The 19,642-nt window shown below is 44.7% G+C and overlaps 1 protein-coding gene across 1 annotated transcript in view; it reads right to left on the reverse strand.

Moving 5' to 3' along the window:
- Positions 1-19,642, reverse strand: part of wrn (WRN RecQ like helicase) — a 41,387-nt gene that overhangs the window by 7,029 nt on the left and 14,716 nt on the right. The window contains exons 21-35 of the mRNA XM_052526023.1: positions 19,460-19,561; positions 19,164-19,256; positions 16,773-16,917; positions 16,451-16,621; positions 14,407-14,501; positions 8,249-8,309; positions 7,618-7,668; positions 6,140-6,187; positions 5,392-5,465; positions 4,993-5,080; positions 4,481-4,593; positions 3,427-3,541; positions 3,073-3,204; positions 2,476-2,638; positions 1,689-1,852 (exon numbers count right to left, since the gene is read on the reverse strand). Coding sequence (XP_052381983.1) covers positions 1,689-1,852; positions 2,476-2,638; positions 3,073-3,204; positions 3,427-3,541; positions 4,481-4,593; positions 4,993-5,080; positions 5,392-5,465; positions 6,140-6,187; positions 7,618-7,668; positions 8,249-8,309; positions 14,407-14,501; positions 16,451-16,621; positions 16,773-16,917; positions 19,164-19,256; positions 19,460-19,561 — 1,615 coding nt within the window. The remainder of the gene's footprint in view (positions 1-1,688; positions 1,853-2,475; positions 2,639-3,072; positions 3,205-3,426; positions 3,542-4,480; positions 4,594-4,992; positions 5,081-5,391; positions 5,466-6,139; positions 6,188-7,617; positions 7,669-8,248; positions 8,310-14,406; positions 14,502-16,450; positions 16,622-16,772; positions 16,918-19,163; positions 19,257-19,459; positions 19,562-19,642) is intronic.

Here is a 19,642-nt window from a genome sequence, read left to right on the forward strand (position 1 = left end):
CACGACAGAGGCATTGCATTTTGATACACCACATGGTCTGGGGCAGTGTGTCACAGCGTCATTGCATTTTGATACACCACATGGTCTGGGGCAGTGTGTCACAGCGTCATTGCATTTTGGTACACCACATGGTTTGGGGCGGTGTGTCACAGCATCATTGCATTTTGATACACCACATGGTCTGGGGCAGTGTGTCACAGCGTCATTGCATTTTGGTACACCACATGGTTTGGGGCGGTGTGTCACAGCATCATTGCATTTTGATACACCACATGGTCTGGGGCAGTGTGTCACAGCATCATTGCATTTTGATACACCACATGGTCTGGGGCAGTGTGTCACAGCATCATTGCATTTTGATACACCACATGGTCTGGGGCAGTGTGTCACAGCGTCATTGCATTTTGATACATCACATGGTTTGGGGCGGTGTGTCACAGCATCATTGCATTTTGATACACCACATGGTCTGGGGCAGTGTGTCACAGCGTCATTGCATTTTGATACACCACATGGTCTGGGGCAGTGTGTCACAGCATCATTGCATTTTGATACACCACATGGTCTGGGGCGGTGTGTCACAGCATCATTGGACTGCGCTTGTTGTCATTGCAGGCAATCTCAACGCTGTCCATTACAGGGAAGACATGTCCTCCCTTATGTGGTACCCTTCCTGCAGGCTCATCCTGACATGACCCTCCAGCATGACAATGCCACCTGCCATACTGCTTGTTCTGTGTGTGATTTCCTAAAAGACAGGAATGTCAGTGTTCTGCCATGGCCAGCGAAGAGCCCGGATCTCAATCCCATTGAGCACATCTGGGACCTGTTAGATCGGAGGGTGAGGGCTAGTGCCATTCCCCCCCAGAAATGTCCGGGGACTTGCAGGTGCCTTGGTGGAAGAGTGAGGTAACATCTCACAGCAAGAACTGGCAAATCTGGATGCAGTCCATGATGAGGAGATGCAATGCAGTAATTAATGCAGCTGGTGACCACACCAGATACCGACTGTTACTTTTGATTTTGACTTCTGTTCAGGGACACATTATTATATTATATTTCTGTTAGTCACATGTCTGTGGAACTTGTTCAGTTTATGTCTCAGTTATTGAATCTTGTAAACAAATATTTACACATGTTAAGTTTGCTGAAAATTAACACAGTTGACCGTGAGAGGAAATGTATTTTTTTGCTGAGTTTATCACAATTTCCTCCCCCCATCTCAAAATGGATTGGTTTTGACCGTTCGGAAGTAACATTATTTCTTTCCTCCCGCATCAGCGATGCGGCACACCTCATAAAAAACACAATTTCCAACAACGCCTATGTCATGTGATAGTTTTGTTGTCACAACTAATAAAGCCGTATATCGTACAAGCCATTTTAGCATTTGAATGTTGAAGGCAAAGAGCAGATGTGCAAGATCAGGTCACAGGTCACATAAGATGTTTTCGGAAAGCAGACCGTAATATGAGCAACGACTGTTAGTGAACCGGCGATTTGTAACATTTGAATTGCTTTCCTGACCGATGTATCCTACATTTGGATCAGTTTGGGGTCCGTGGACCGATGCACTAGTATCTTAAACACTTGAATCTGGGACCGATGCGTATTTGTGAATCGTTACATCCCTAGATAAAAGCGTCTGCTAATTGACAGATATTATATAACAAAAATCTTATATTGACCTCGGGTTCTATCCAGGTGAGCTCAGGCTGCTGTCGGCTGGTGGAAACAGCAGGTGGGGCCGTGTGCATCCCCTGTCTCTGCAGCAGCTCCACAGTCAACTGGATGAGGAAGGTGCTAATGTCGTCGGGGACTCTGGCTCGAATGGCCTTGATGTCACTGAGGTCTGGGGAAAGAGGATACGAAAGCGACAAGGTTTGTCAGTGTGGAGAGGGGGGGGGGGGTTCTCAATTAAGATTGAAAAAATATCAGAATTAGGCTGCCTGTATTAATGTAGCCGAAGCGTCTCAGGGTAAAAGTACAGATCTTGGATCGGTTTTGACTTTTACATCATATTGAAAAAGAGGGGGAACCTCTCAGGAGTTTTTTCTGATCTGGGAAATCTGCTGGCCCTAGAATGTATGCACACATGACTGTAAGTCGCTTTGGATAAAAGCGTCTGCTAAATGGCATATATTATTATTATTATTAAACCATGTCAGAATGTGATAAACAATCTTATCTTGGTAAATAAAGTTGAATATAGCCTGGGTCAGTCTGTTTCTGCCCCTTCACAATAACAACAATGGAGTTGGCAAGAGCATAAACAGATCTGGGACCAGGCTACAGAAGTAGACAACAGATCTGGGACCAGGCTACAGAAGGAGACAACAGATCTGGGACCAGGCTACAGAAGGAGACAACAGATCTGGGACCAGGCTAGTGTTTAATGTAGAGTTTTTCTCAACCTAGATGAGACTTTGAGATCTAATCTAATTTTGAGCGATACAGGAAGTGACATGTCCGTACCAGAGTTGACAGGGTGTGACTGGATGATGCGGATGACGGTAGTTCGTATGGCGGTTGTTAGACCAGCTCTCACTGTGTCCAGTGGGTGGTTTGCCCTGAAGGCCTGGATCAGCTGAGTTTCTAGCACAGCAACGGGTAAACTGCGCACATCAGACACCTGCCTCTGAACACAACACACACATATCTTTAAGAACAACACTTTACATGCCTATAGTGCTCATAATGGACAGTGTCAGTTGAGGAGCACAGTAGGTGGAAATTTAATTCAGGTCTATGCACCTAAATCGTCCATCGTCCTCTATGTCCAGATATATGCATGTTAGTGGTGGTATGTATATCAAATTTGAATACAGCCCTAAATTGAAAATATATATATTTTTTATTATACCAAACTAAGTAGAGCCGTACTGGCCTGGTTTGACTTCCACCATAGTTGCAGAAACTGTAGGAGAAAGGCTCATGTAGAAAGATTCTCCCAGCAAGAATAGCGTGCTTCTTAATGGTATGACATTGTGAAAAGGAAAAGGAATCTCCAATTGAAATAAATAAAACCAGATGGCCATTTCATGTAGCCAGGACTAAACAGGGCTCTCTAACCATGCTCTTGCCCTCCTCCTGGAACAGTCTGTAGGTGATGGCAATACTGTTCGGTAGAGAGGAGGACCTCCCAGTCACCACCCCTGTAACGCTCTCTGGACCTGGGGCTGAAGCCAGAGTCGAGGAGTCCACCTGGACAACAGACAAGAGGTTAAGACATTGTTGACAACAACAACAACACTCTGTACAAATACCAGCCAATGTGTTGTTTGCCATGTTGTTGGTAGTAGAATCTGGGAAAACACATTTAGGAACACGTAATGAGGCCAATTGTTATGATCATGTAGGATTAACTTATGGTTTATGATAGTCGAATCATAGCCTATGCCTGTCTCAATTATGGACATGACTTACCTTCAAGTTGTGAAGCTCACAGAAACTTGCTATGGTTTTGAGGAGGGGTATAAGCATGCTGGACTTTGCCTCAGAAACACCATCCACCTGCTTCAGACTGGACACAGTGCACGGCCTGCAAAACACCAACACCATCATCAACTAGCAAAGAGTACACTCATTTTTTAAAACTATTTTCCATGTTAACATTTAAGGATTATTACATTCTTAAAAAGAGATTATTACTCACTAGTAGTTATTTTAATACAGCAGAATATGAAATGGTAATTACATTTATGAATGAATGAACACAGATCGGGCCAAAGAACCAGGGAAGTCTGTGGTTATGACCCGTTTTGACCACCAGCGTTGTTAACCAGTCACACCTACTCATTCAAGGGTTTTTCTTTTTACACATTGTAAAATAATAGTGAAGACATCAGAACTATGAAATAACACATATGGAAGGAATCATGTAGTGTTAAATCAAAATATATTTTATATTTGAGATTCTTCAAAGTAGCCACCCTTTGCCTTGAGGACCACTTTGCACACTCTTGGAATTCTCTCAACCAGCTTCATGAGGTCACCTGGAATGCATTTCAATTAACAGGTGTGCCTCGTTAAATGTTAATTTGTGGAATTTCTTTCCTTCTTAATGCGTTTGAGCCAATCAGTTGTGTTGTGACAAGGTAGGGTTGGTATACAGAAGATAGCCCTATTTGGTAAAAGACCAAGTCCATATTGTGTTAAGAACAGCTCAAAAAAGCAAAGAGAAATGACAGTTCACATGAAGGCAAAGGGTGGCTACTTTCAAGAATCTAAAATACATTTTGATTCGTTTAACACTTTTTTGGTGACTACCTGATTCCATGTGTCATTTCATAGTTGTAATGTCTTCACTACTTTTCTACAATGTAGAAAAAACCTTGAACGAGTAGGTGTCCAAACTTTTGACTAGTACTGTACATGTCCCACTAAATTCAAAACTAATTATGACTACCGACTCCTGAAAAGTGAACAAGACGAAGTGAGTCACCATACATGAAGGCAGACCCCCATCAACACACTGTACCTCATCTTGGCCATTTCCAGGAGGATTTTGTTGGTGGCCAGTATGGCCGGTGGGATGTCCTTCTCACTGGCCAGTTTCTGTCGTTCAGCAACCAGCTTGGCGTACAACGCAGTCTATGGAACAACAAATTACAGAGATATTTACAAGAGAGGAACATCAGCAAGAATCAACCAATTCTGACATGTAATGCAATGAGCTACTGACTATGAAACGAGAGGCTCTGCAAGATCACGTTTCACAGCATATATTTCTATGGGAGGCAGCACATTGATGGAAACTTACATACTTATTATGGACAATGATCTTGTAAGTGTTCTACATAAGATTTATTTTGTATTCTTTTCTTATGTCTGCCAGTCTTTGTGCAAATGTGATGTGTGTCACTGTACTTTGTCTTGTAATTGATGCAATCAAATTACCTTTTGGGGACGATAATGATTTATTGAATCGACTGGTTTCATCAAATAGAGTGCACCTTAAGAGAGTATGGATTATTGCTCTGTTGACTCTACCTGCAGTTCAAGCTCTCTGGTGGAGATGGGGGCTGGCTGTGGTTTGGACACCGCTACCTGGGTCAACAACTTGGATGGTGTCCTGTCACTAAAAATATGTGATGAAAAGCCATCAAACCCGAGAATTCACATCTTCCTATAACCTAAGGGCTGGTTTCCAGAACACAGATCAAGCCTCGTCTTGGAATAAAAAGCATTAATCAATGGAAAAGTTCCATTGAAAGGGCTTTTTCGTCCAAGACTTAACTTGGTATCTGGGAAACCATACACTTTTATTAAAATATTCACCTCTTGTGTTGTTTCAGAGGTTTCTCACTACAACATTGGATCCGAACAAACTAAGTACACATAAACACGCAAATGTCATGTCCTCTATTCTCGACATCAACCTCTTCATACCTGCTAGATGACATGTCCAACTTCGGGATAGATTTGCTGTTGACTGGCCTACAAAAGACATTTAACCCAGTGTTCTGTGGAGAGACAGGAAAAATCACAGTTTGACATATTCAACACTTATTGACCGTCATACATTTTCCACCAATAACATGCACTTCAATAGTGTTGTTGCGTGAAAAACTATTTCAGTTGGCACTTAAGTGTTACAAAAAATTTAAATAGGCCCACTATAAACTAAGTACAACTTATAAAGTTGTATGAATAAAGCATACATAAAGGCTACATAAGCACCACATAAATGCTTCACAAATCTATAAGCGCATTTATCAATTGTGTATAAACATAGTGTGTTATGACATTTGGCAGCTCACCCTACAGTGGGAAGGACCTGTCACCTTTTACACAGCATTTATAGAGTATGACATACGCTTATAGATTTGCAAAGCATTTATGTAGTGCCTATGTAGCCTTTATAAGTTGTACTTTGTTTAAAGTGGGAACAAATGATCAGATCTGTAAAAACATTAGCGATGGAGGCTAGTCATTCTCTCTGTACCAATCCTCCAGAACACACTCACCTGAGAGGTGGAATACTGTCTATCAGGGGCACTAGTGGTGGTGGCTAGTCATTCTCTCTGTACCAATCCTCCAGAACACACTCACCTGAGAGGTGGAATACTGTCTGTCAGGGGCATTAGTGGTGGTGGCTAGTCATTCTCTCTGTACCAATCCTCCAGAACACACTCACCTGAGAGGTGGAATACTGTCTGTCAGGGGCACTAGTGGTGGTGGCTAGTCATTCTCTCTGTACCAATCCTCCAGAACACACTCACCTGAGAGGTGGAATACTGTCTGTCAGGGGCACTAGTGGTGGTGGCTAGTCATTCTCTCTGTACCAATCCTCCAGAACACACTCACCTGAGAGGTGGAATACTGTCTGTCAGGGGCACTAGTGGTGGTGGCTAGTCATTCTCTCTGTACCAATCCTCCAGAACACACTCACCTGAGAGGTGGAATACTGTCTATCAGGGGCACTAGTGGTGGTGGCTAGTCATTCTCTCTGTACCAATCCTCCAGAACACACTCACCTGAGAGGTGGAATACTGTCTGTCAGGGGCACTAGTGGTGGTGGCTAGTCATTCTCTCTGTACCAATCCTCCAGAACACACTCACCTGAGAGGTGGAATACTGTCTGTCAGGGGCATTAGTGGTGGTGGCTAGTCATTCTCTCTGTACCAATCCTCCAGAACACACTCACCTGAGAGGTGGAATACTGTCTGTCAGGGGCATTAGTGGTGGTGGCTAGTCATTCTCTCTGTACCAATCCTCCAGAACACACTCACCTGAGAGGTGGTACTGTCTATCAGGGGCATTAGTGGTGGTGGCTAGTCATTCTCTCTGTACCAATCCTCCAGAACACACTCACCTGAGAGGTGGAATACTGTCTGTCAGGGGCACTAGTGGTGGTGGCTAGTCATTCTCTCTGTACCAATCCTCCAGAACACACTCACCTGAGAGGTGGAATACTGTCTGTCAGGGGCACTAGTGGTGGTGGCTAGTCATTCTCTCTGTACCAATCCTCCAGAACACACTCACCTGAGAGGTGGAATACTGTCTGCCAGGGGCATTAGTGGTGGTGGCTAGTCATTCTCTCTGTACCAATCCTCCAGAACACACTCACCTGAGAGGTGGAATACTGTCTGTCAGGGGCACTAGTGGTGGTGGCTAGTCATTCTCTCTGTACCAATCCTCCAGAACACACTCACCTGAGAGGTGGAATACTGTCTGTCAGGGGCACTAGTGGTGGTGGCTAGTCATTCTCTCTGTACCAATCCTCCAGAACACACTCACCTGAGAGGTGGTACTGTCTATCAGGGGCATTAGTGGTGGTGGCTAGTCATTCTCTCTGTACCAATCCTCCAGAACACACTCACCTGAGAGGTGGAATACTGTCTGTCAGGGGCATTAGTGGTGGTGGCTAGTCATTCTCTCTGTACCAATCCTCCAGAACACACTCACCTGAGAGGTGGAATACTGTCTGTCAGGGGCATTAGTGGTGGTGGCTAGTCATTCTCTCTGTACCAATCCTCCCGACCTCAGAACACACTCACCTGAGAGGTGGTACTGTCTGTCAGGGGCATTAGTGGTGGTGGCTAGTCATTCTCTCTGTACCAATCCTCCAGAACACACTCACCTGAGAGGTGGTACTGTCTATCAGGGGCATTAGTGGTGGTGGCTAGTCATTCTCTCTGTACCAATCCTCCAGAACACACTCACCTGAGAGGTGGAATACTGTCTGTCAGGGGCATTAGTGGTGGTGGCTAGTCATTCTCTCTGTACCAATCCTCCAGAACACACTCACCTGAGAGGTGGAATACTGTCTATCAGGGGCATTAGTGGTGGTGGCTAGTCATTCTCTCTGTACCAATCCTCCAGAACACACTCACCTGAGAGGTGGAATACTGTCTGTCAGGGGCACTAGTGGTGGTGGCTAGTCATTCTCTGTACCAATCCTCCAGAACACACTCACCTGAGAGGTGGAATACTGTCTGTCAGGGGCATTAGTGGTGGTGGCTAGTCATTTCTCTGTACCAATCCTCCAGAACACACTCACCTGAGAGGTGGAATACTGTCTGTCAGGGGCACTAGTGGTGGTGGCTAGTCATTCTCTCTGTACCAATCCTCCAGAACACACTCACCTGAGAGGTGGAATACTGTCTGTCATTTAGTGGTGGTGGCAGTCATTCTCTCTGTACCAATCCTCCAGAACAGCCTACCTGAGAGGTGGAATACTGATCAGGGGCACTAGTGGTGGTGGAGTCATTCTCTCTGTACCAATCCTCCAGAACACACTTACCTGAGAGGTGGAATACTGTCTGTCAGGGGCACTAGTGGTGGCTGCAGGTTTCTGCTTTCGTCTGTCAGAGGCACACAGAGCTTTTTGTACTGGGTTGACAAAATTCCCTGTGACTACTCACCAATGATTGAATACCTATTTGTAACTTGAAGACACCGAACTATTGGTGAGTGTTCACCAAACAGCCTACACAGTACCAGATGACCAGACGACAGACAAAGGTGACATTTCAAATTAAAACATGTTTAGTGAGCTTTGCAGTTTTTGAGGCATTTGATAATTGATCTTCTGTTAGGAGGAAGCAGAACACAGCTCCACAAAATAACACAGCCAATGTGACTTGCTCTAAGAGTAAGCATTTACTAAATGACTGAACTGTAAAAATGTAAAGGAAAGTCAAGGGCAGAACTTGACTGGAAGCCAAAGTGTGTGTGTGTGTGTGTGTGTGTGTGTGTGTGTGTGTGTGTGTGTGTGTGTGTGTGTGTGTGTGTGTGTGTGTGTGTGTGTGTGTGTGTGTGTGTGTGTGTGTGTGTGTGTGTGTGTGTGTGTGTGTGTGTGTGTGTGTGTGTGTGTGTGTGTGTGTGTGTGTGTGTGTGTGTGTGTGTGTGTGTGTGTGTGTGTGTGTGTGTGTGTGTGTGTGTGTGTGTGTGTGTGTGTGTGTGTGTGTGTGTGTGTGTGTGTGTGTGTGTGTGTGTGTGTGTGTGTGTGTGTGTGTGTGTGTGTGTGTGTGTGTGTGTGTGTGTGTGTGTGTGTGTGTGTGTGTGTGTGTGTGTGTGTGTGTGTGTGTGTGTGTGTGTGTGTGTGTGTGTGTGTGTGTGTGTGTGTGTGTGTGTGTGTGTGTGTGTGTGTGTGTGTGTGTGTGTGTGTGTGTGTGTGTGTGTGTGTGTGTGTGTGTGTGTGTGTGTGTGTGTGTGTGTGTGTGTGTGTGTGTGTGTGTGTGTGTGTGTGTGTGTGTGTGTGTGTGTGTGTGTGGAGCTATGGAACAGAGAGGAAAAAGATATGAAAGCCAACACATTGATACATCCAGGAGCCATATCATGGTGGTGATTTGCACCATTTCACACTCATTTAAAAGGACAGCTGCAGGATGGTGGAGCCAGGGAAGAATATGGAGGCCTTGTCAAGAACAAGGGAGTTTTAAAATAATGCTTTGGCTACACTAACCTCCACTACACAGCTCTCATTGATGCTGACAAGCTGATGACATTCCAGAGGCATCGCGTCTGTGCCACACACACACACACACACACACTAATAATCCCAAATAACTTCCCTTTCCCAAAGCCTGGAAAATCTGGAATTACACTAAATATTATAAACATGTCATTATGCAACAGAATATACAAAAGTTGTCTAGAATTACAGACTTTTCTCAAATCTAACAAAAATGTATTTGTCACATGCAACGGGTGTAGACTTAACCGTGAAAATAGTAACAAGAGGAATAAAATACACAAGGAGCTATATTTTTTATTGAACCTTTATTTAACTAGGCAAGTCAGTTAAGAACAAATTCTTATTTTCAATGACTCCCAATCCCGGCCGGATGTGATACAGCCTGGATTCGAACCTGGGATTGTAGTGACGCCTCTTGCACTGAGATGCAGTGTCTTAGACCGCTGCCCCACTCGGGAGCCGAGTACGAGTACCAGATCAATGTGGAGATATATACAGGGAGTACCAGATCAATGTGGAAATATATACAGGGAGTACCAGTACCAGATCAATGTGGAGATATATACAGGGAGTACCAGATCAATGTGGAGATATATACAGGGAGTACCAGATCAATGTGGAGATATATACAGGCAGTACCAGATCAATGTGGAGATATATACAGGGAGTACCAGATCAATGTGGAGATATATACAGGAAGTACCAGTACCAGATCAATGTGGAGATATATACAGGGAGTACCAGATCAATGTGGAGATATATACAGGGAGTACCAGATCAATGTGGAGATATATACAGGGAGTACCAGTACCAGATCAATGTGGAGATATATACAGGGAGTACCAGTACCAGATCAATGTGGAGATATATACAGGGAGTACCAGATCAATGTGGAGATATATACAGGGAGTACCAGATCAATGTGGAGATATATACAGGGAGTACCAGATCAATGGTTTGGGTAACCATTAATGAACTATTTAGCAGTCTTATGGCTAGGTGGCAGAAGCTGTCTTGGAGCCTGTTTTCCAGCTGTATTTTATGTGAATTTACTGTACAGATTTCAGAGATTTAATTTCATGCCAAATGCCAGGAGATATGCCCCATTTGGCACCTCAACGTTGTGTTAACTTTGATCTCTTTGATGTTTTTACAAACTGTTTTGTTGATGTGTGGCAACAGCTGGTTGCGCCTATAGCCCTATTCGGTCAGGATTCGTTTTACTGGGGAGGATAGGGACGTACAATTATGTGCACAAGCACAAATCACCACATCCGTCATTTAAGTCCGGTCCAAATATGCCATGTGGGTCATTTTTACAAAGCAGGAGAATAATAATTCCAACCCTGGAAAAAACAACAGTATTTTCGATTAAATCCAAGGTCCTCTGAAGAGTCCCAGGCGAATCGAAATTCCTGTGCATTGAGAGAAATGTCTGCGTTTGTTGCTCGCGGATTGAGCAAGAAAACAATAACTAAGTCAAATAAATGTATGCTTATAACAAAGTGCTGCCCCCTTTCTAATGGTTCTGCACATTTTTGATACTGAATGTTATCAGATCAACCAAAACCTAATATTAGATAAAGGGAACAAATCACAACATTTACATAATTATTTAATTTATTTCATAAAGTTATGAAAAACCCAATGCCCCTGTGTGAAAAAAATAATTGCCTCACTTACACTCAATAACTGGTTGTGCCACCTTGAGCTGCAACGAATGCAACCAAATACTTCCTGTGGTTGTTGATCACTCTCTCACATTGCTGTGGAGGAATTCTGGCCCACTAACAATTCACTTTTTCACACAATTGGGGAATTGGGTGTTGCGTAACATATATGAATACATTTGTAAACTCAGGTTCCCTTTATCTAATACTAGGTTTTGGTTGAAGATCTGATAACATTCAGTATGAAAAATAGAGAAAGTCAGAACAGGGGAAAATCCTTTTTCATGGCTGTATATACGAAGGGCCAACATGTATCAACTTTCACAGTGAATGCTTTTCTTTCTACGTTTTGCCGCCAACTAATTGAACATCGACCAAGTGCGTCAGTAAAAAATGATTGAGCCTATTTATTAAAGCAACCGTTGCTGTTTATAAAGCAGCATTACATCGATCTAGACTTTTAGAAATGACAAGTTCACTTTCTGGGGGGGGCATTTATGATGTCTTTTACTGTGGATCGATAAAATATCCTAATGATTGTGATCCAACTTCCTCAATTCAAATATTATGTTGACCAGTGGAGTTTTTTTCATGTATGACAAGGGAAGTCAAGCTTCCCAAAAACATCTTGACATGAAAATAAAACAAACCAAAAAAATGGAGGTATTGTCTTTCAATTTGCATGTGGCTGAATGTATCTCACCAGAGAAAGCATCAGAGAGAGCAAAACAGCGCCCCTCTGTCTCTGTATGTGTAGCCATTCTATCTGATGCTGTCTGGTCAAAAAGAGTATGACAATTTGGCGCTCACATAATTGAATTTAATAGCAAGGGAATTCAGCAAGAATTTGGCTCCCCTTGATAATTTTTTAAATAAAAGTATTGAGCTAAACCGAGTGACTACCGCAATGAAAAAGTGTTAAGGGAAACCAGTTTGGAATTGGCAATACACCAATCACATTACATCAAAACCAAAACGTCATTGAAATTAAAAAAACGTCCTCCGGTGGCTCTCCTAAATTAGCCATGGACGGAGATAGGGATTTGGACTCGGTGTACCGGCGATTCTGATCCCAACCATAAAATTCACGCTGTGCATATGTAGCTAGATATGGTAGGCCAATGTTAACTAGCTGGCTCATCGTTGCACATGAAAGTAAGTTAGGCCTAGGACAACAAACTAAAATAATGTAAACTACTATATGCTAGAGTCATAGACCGTTTTGGCAACATGGCGTTCCTCTAAGAGGACGGTGGTATTGGCGTTCCTCTAAGAGGACGGTGGTATTGGCGTGCCTCTAAGAACGGTGGTAAGTTAGGCCTAAGAGGACAACAAACTAAAATATTGGCGTGTAAGAACTACTATGGTATTGGCGTGCCTCTAGATTGGCGTGTCTAAGAGGACGGTGGTATTGGCGTTTTAAGAGGCGGTGGTATTGGCGTGCCTCTGGCGGTGGTGGCGTGCCTCTAAGAGGACGGTGGTGGTTCCTCTATTGGCGTTGGCCTCTAAGAGGACGGTGGTATTGGCGTGCCTCTAAGAGGACGGTGGTATTGGCGTTCCTCTAAGAGGACGGTGGGCGTGCCTCTAAGAGGACGGTGGTGGCGTCTAAGAGGACGGTGGTATTGGCGTTCCTCCTCTGGCGTGCCTCTAAGAGGACGGTGGTATTGGCGTGCCTCTCTAAGAGGACAGTGGTGGCGTGCCTCTAGTTGGCGTGCCTCTAAGAGGACGGTGGTATTGGCGTGCGTTCCTCTAAGAGGACGGTGCGTTCCTCTAAGAGGACAGTGGTATTGGCGTGCCTCTAAGAGGACGGTGGTATTGGCGTGCCTCTAAGAGGACGGTGGTGGCGTGCCTCTAAGAGGGCGTTGCCTCTAAGAGGACAGATTGGCGTGCCTCTAAGAGGACGGTGGTATTGGCGTGCCTCTAAAGAGTTCCTCTAAGAGGACGGTGGTATTGGCGTGCCTCTAAGAGGACGGTGGTGGCGCCTCTAAGAGGACAGTGGTATTGGCGTGCCTCTAAGAGGACGGTGGTATTGGCGTTCCTCTAAGAGGGCGTATTGGCGTGCCTCTAAGACGGTGGTATTGGCGTTCCTCTAAGAGGACGGTGGTATTGGCGTGCCTCTAAGAGGACGGTGGTATTGGCGTTCCTCTAAGAGGACGGTGGTATTGGCGTTCCTCTAAGAGGACGGTGGTATTGGCGTTCCTCTAAGAGGACGGTGGTATTGGCGTTCCTCTAAGAGGATGGTGGTATTGGCGTTCCTCTAAGAGGATGGTGGTATTGGCGTTCCTCTAAGAGGATGGGGAAGGGATCAAGCAATATGCTTTGAGGACTTCAGACAGATGTTGCTCTCTGGTCTTGTGATGAAACAAATGTATGTGTGGTTGAATTTATTCTGCCTGTTGTCTTGGCTTCATATAATCACAGTGGCGTATGAACTAGCGGGTTATTGAGCAGAAACAACAATTATCCACAACACAGGTTGTAATATGGCTTTTTTCCCCCCTTGGCTTCACCATTGATTTTACCCACGCACCGCTACCGATTGTGACACTATACCAAAAATTGTGTGGTCTGGTTTAGAAACTTTGGACCCAAACTCAGGTTCTAAGTGTGGCCTGTTATTACCTGGACATGTTGAAATATCTTCATGCCTAGAATTTTTTTCTAAACTTCCAAGCTTCAATTTATTGAGAAAAAATTATTATTACAGCAGGCAGTTTGGAAAAGACTAACACCGTCCGAATGTTCCTCTGAAATAATGAACATTCTGGGGTTGGAATAATTACATACCCATCGTTCTCTAATAATACTAGTTCCGTGTGAATAGGGTATGACATAATTACATACCCATCGTTCTCTAATAATACTAGTTCCGTGTGAATAGGGTATGACATAATTACATACCCATCGTTCTCTAATAATACTAGTTCCGTGTGAATAGGGTATAACATAATTACATACCCATCGTTCTCTAATAATACTAGTTCCGTGTGAATAGGGTATAACATAATTACATAACCAAATGAACACTTTCCCAATCGCTCCTCTGGAAGCTAAGCCAGTCTAGAACAGGTTTGTGTTCACAATGCACACATTTTAAGAAAACTGTCTGAAACCGAGTTAGTTTGTCCAATAAGGAATGCTCATTTTGGTGTGAGCTACGGTGTGCCCTAATGAACACGACCCAGATGAGCCTCTCGAAGCCATCCTGATGGAAAGGCATTTGTGTTCTCTCTCTAATGAGTGTGTTCTCTCCCTAATGAGTGTGCACACTAAGTAGCAGTAGAATGTGGTAGTGTACTACGTAGTGTATACCTTAGTGCAGACCAGGTGTTGAGGTCAGGGTCACTCGACTGGAGCAGGAGGGTTCTCTGTTTCTCATCCAGGGCTCGGCTCAGCCACAACCTCCCCTTTGAATAAGAATGATATATTGAAATGGAATTGAACCCATCCCTGAATAAGACACATAATAGAGAAGGCTGTAGTAAGTGGTCGCCTAGTGGTCGCCTAGTGGTCGACAAAACAAACTGTCAAAGACATAATATTTACACTACCACCAGGTATCCAAAATAACTGATTCCAGTCTGAGAAACGGTCCTGAGACAGTAGTATAGAATATACTGTTGTGTTATGTTGTGGTTTTCAGACCCCTTGACTTTTCCCACGTTATTCTAAAATGTATTACATTTGTTTTTCCCCCCTCAATCTGAACACAATACTCCATAATGACAAAGCAAAAACTGAAATGTCAAGTTTACTTAAGTATTCAGACCCTTTACTCAGTACTTTGTTGAAGCATCTTCAGCAGCGATTACAGCCTCGAGTCTTCTTGTGTTTGACGCTACAACCTTGGCACACCTGTATCTGGGGAGTTTGTCCCATTCCTCTCTGCAGACCCTCTCAAGCTCTGTCAGGTTGGATGGGGAGCGTCATTACCCAGCTATTTTCAGGTCTCTCCAGAGATGCTGGGCCACTCAAGAACATTCAGAGACTTGTCTCAAAACCACTCCTGCGTTGTCTTGGCTGTGTGCGCTTAGGGTCATTGTCCTGTTGGAAGGTGAACCATGGCCCCAGTCCGAGATCCTGAGCAGGTTTTCATCAAGGATCTCTGTACTTTGCTCCATTCTTTCCCTCGATCCTGACTAGTCTCCCAGTCCCTGCCGCTGAAAAACATCCCCACAGTATGATGCTGCCACCACCATGCTTCACCATAGGGATGGTGCCAGGTTTCCTCCAGATGTGACGCTTGGCAGTCAGGCCAAAGAATTCAATCTAGCTTTCCTTTGGTGCCTTTTAGCAAACTCCAAGCGGGCTGTCATGTGCCTTTTACTGAGGAGTGGCTGCCGTCTGGCCTCTCTTCCATAAAGGCCTGATTGGTGGAATGCTGCAGAGATGGTTGTCCTTCTTGAAGGTTCTCCCATCACAGAGGACCTCTAGAGCTCTGTTAGAGTGACCATCGGGTTCTTGGTCACCTCCCTGACCAAGGCCGTTCTCCCCTGATTGCTCAGTTTGGCCGGGCGGCCAACTCTAGGATGGGTCTTGGTGGTTCCAAACTTATTCTATTTAAAAAAATATGGAGGCCACTGTGTTCTTGGGGACCTTCAATGCTGTAGACCTTTTTTGGTACCCTTCCCCATACATGTGCCTCGATACAATCCTGTCTCGGAGCTCTACGGACAATTCCCTCAACATCATGGATTGGTTTTTGCTCTGACATGCACATGCACTGTGTGAACTTATATAGACATGTGTGTGCCTTTCCAAATCATGTCCAATCAATTGAATTTACCAAAGCTGGACTCCGATCAAGTTGTAGAAACATCTCAAGGATGATCAATGGAAACAGGATGCACCTGAGCTCAATTTCGAGTCTCATAGCAAAGGGTCATCAGTCACGTAAATAAGGTATCTGTTTTTTATTTTTAATACATTTGCAAAAATGTCTAAAAATCTGTTTTCACTGTCATAATGGGGTATTGTGTGTAGATTGATAGAAAAATTTGTTTTAATCCATTTTGGAATAAGGCTGTAACGTAACAAAATATGGAAAAGGGGAAGGGGTCTGAATACTTTCCGAATGCACTGTATGGGGCGGCAGCGTAGCCTAGTGGTTAGAGCGTTGGATTAGTAACCGGAAGGTTGCGAGTTCAAACCCCCGAGCTGACAAGGTACAAATCTGTCGTTCTGCCCCTGAACAGGCAGTTAACCCGCTGTTCCCAGGCCGTCATTGAAAATAAGAATATGTTCTTAACTGAATTGCCTGGTTAAATAAAGGTAAAAAAAAAAAAAAAAATTAAATGTAGTGTTATGTTGTAATATATTATGGTTGTGATATATGTTGTGATATGTTATGTCTTACCTTGGGGGTGATTTTACAGAGGACACAGAACTTGCTAGTGCCGGTGGCTTCCCTCAGGTATTCCTCATTCACCAGCTCCCGTGCCAGGGCTTTCCAGCAGGGCTCAGAGACACTCTTCCCAGCTCCAAACAGAGGGTGGCACCGGTACATCTCAGGAACCCTTTGAGAGTACTGGAAGAAGAAGAACAAGGTCAAGTTCATTAGGCACCAAGTAGACTAACGGAAACAGAGTGGGACAACCTGGACACAATCATTTTAATTTTTCTGTTTTGTTCCAGTATGCCCTCATGAACATGACCCAGCCCAAAACTCTCAAACTCACTGATCCACGGAGGAACAGGATGGGGGCTGAGGAGCCGAATCGCTCCCCCATAGCACTGACGGCTCCCATCAGCTGGAATGCCAACACACCGTAATCCTGACGCCCACCGTCCACTGTGTCATTTACACCAACTCTGTTCACCGCCCTGAAAACACACACATTCCCAATGGATGATCTTAAACAGGGCTGCCCGACCCTCTTCCTGGAGATCTATCTTCCTGTAGGTTTTCAGTCTAACCCTTATTTAGCATATCTGATTCAACGAGTTAAGGTCTTGTTGAGCAGCTAATTAGTAGAATCAGGTGTGTTAAATTAGGGTTGGACTGAAATCCCACAGGACAGTAGATCTCCGGGAAGAGGGTTGGACTGAAATCCCACAGGACAGTAGATCTCCGGGAAGAGGGTTGGACTGAAATCCCACAGGACAGTAGATCTCCGGGAAGAGGGTTGGACTGAAATCCCACAGGACAGTAGATCTCCGGGAAGAGGGTTGGACTGAAATCCCACAGGACAGTAGATCTCCGGGAAGAGGGTTGGAGTGAAAACCCACAGGACAGTAGATCTCCGGGAAGAGGGTTGGAGTGAAAACCCACAGGACAGTAGATCTCCGGGAAGAGGGTTGGAGTGAAAACCTACAGGACAGTAGATCTCCAGGAAGAGGGTTGGAGTGAAAACCTACAGGACAGTAGATCTCCAGGAAGAGGGTTGGAGTGAAAACCTACAGGACAGTAGATCTCCAGGAAGAGGGTTGGAGTGAAAACCTACAGGACAGTAGATCTCCAGGAAGAGGATTGGAGTGAAAACCTACAGGACAGTAGATCTCCAGGAAGAGGGTTGGAGTGAAAACCTACAGGACAGTAGATCTCCAGGAAGAGGGTTGGAGTGAAAACCTACAGGACAGTAGATCTCCAGGAAGAGGGTTGGAGTGAAAACCTACAGGACAGTAGATCTCCAGGAAGAGGGTTGGAGTGAAAACCTACAGGACAGTAGATCTCCAGGAAGAGGGTTGGAGTGAAAACCTACAGGACAGTAGATCTCCGGGAAGAGGGTTGGAGTGAAAACCTACAGGATAGTAGATCTCCGGGAAGAGGGTTGGAGTGAAAACCTACAGGACAGTAGATCTCCAGGAAGAGGGTTGGAGTGAAAACCTACAGGACAGTAGATCTCCAGGAAGAGGGTTGGAGTGAAAACCTACAGGACAGTAGATCTCCAGGAAGAGGGTTGGAGTGAAAACCTACAGGACAGTAGATCTCCAGGAAGAGGATTGGAGTGAAAACCTACAGGACAGTAGATCTCCAGGAAGAGGGTTGGAGTGAAAACCTACAGGACAGTAGATCTCCGGGAAGAGGGTTGGAGTGAAAACCTACAGGACAGTAGATCTCCGGGAAGAGGGTTGGAGTGAAAACCTACAGGATAGTAGATCTCCAGGAAGAGGGTTGGAGTGAAAACCTACAGGACAGTAGATCTCCAGGAAGAGGGTTGGATGAAAACCTACAGGACAGTAGATCTCCAGGAAGAGGGTTGGAGTGAAAACCTACAGGACAGTAGATCTCCAGGAAGAGGGTTGGAGTGAAAACCTACAGGACAGTAGATCTCCAGGAAGAGGGTTGGAGTGAAAACCTACAGGACAGTAGATCTCCAGGAAGAGGGTTGGAGTGAAAACCTACAGGACAGTAGATCTCCAGGAAGAGGGTTGGAGTGAAAACCTACAGGACAGTAGATCTCCAGGAAGAGGGTTGGAGTGAAAACCTACAGGATAGTAGATCTCCAGGAAGAGGGTTGGAGTGAAAACCTACAGGACAGTAGATCTCCAGGAAGAGGGTTGGAGTGAAAACCTACAGGACAGTAGATCTCCAGGAAGAGGGTTGGAGTGAAAACCTACAGGACAGTAGATCTCCAGGAAGAGGGTTGGAGTGAAAACCTACAGGACAGTAGATCTCCAGGAAGAGGGTTGGAGTGAAAACCTACAGGACAGTAGATCTCCAGGAAGAGGGTTGGAGTGAAAACCTACAGGACAGTAGATCTCCGGGAAGAGGGTTGGAGTGAAAACCTACAGGACAGTAGATCTCCAGGAAGAGGGTTGGAGTGAAAACCTACAGGACAGTAGATCTCCAGGAAGAGGGTTGGAGTGAAAACCTACAGGACAGTAGATCTCCAGGAAGAGGGTTGGAGTGAAAACCTACAGGACAGTAGATCTCCAGGAAGAGGGTTGGAGTGAAAACCTACAGGACAGTAGATCTCCAGGAAAAGGATTGAGCAGCCCTGGTTTAAAAGAACCCAAAGATGGTGGAAACAGAACACAGTAAACAGTGCATGTCATGTGGAGCTAAAATAACATGTGGATGTTATTTTACATAGAACAGAATAGAAAATTGCTGGCAAAACACCCACCCAGATCGGCAGTTGTCACAGCACTGGTCAGTTCCCATGATGCCCGAGGTCACCTTTCGAAGCTGTTTGTCTTCAAAGTGGGAGAGGATCAGCCTAAAGAGAAATGAAATGTGAAGCAATACTTTGAATACAGGTAGCTATTGACACAATATACTACATGTACCTAAAACATGTATCACTCATTACGGAACAAGACTGAGCAGGAACAAGACTGAGCAGGAACAAGACTGAGCAGGAACAAGACTGAGCAGGAACAAGACTGAGCAGGAACAAGACTGAGCAGGAACAATACTTACTTCCTTCTGCACTTGGATGAGTTGAGATACAAGTCCATTTTGCCCATCATTTTGAGCTTGTAGCCCCGGAATTTGTTGTTTGCTACCTGGTTGATGAGAAACCTGTACAGAACAACAACAAAAGACTCAGTTCAGGTCTGCGTTTCACAAATCTGAACTCTGAAGGCTTCATGCCAAGACAGT

Source organism: Oncorhynchus keta, chromosome 9 (assembly GCF_023373465.1).
Source record: "Oncorhynchus keta strain PuntledgeMale-10-30-2019 chromosome 9, Oket_V2, whole genome shotgun sequence".
Classification (NCBI taxonomy): Eukaryota; Metazoa; Chordata; class Actinopteri; order Salmoniformes; family Salmonidae; genus Oncorhynchus; species Oncorhynchus keta.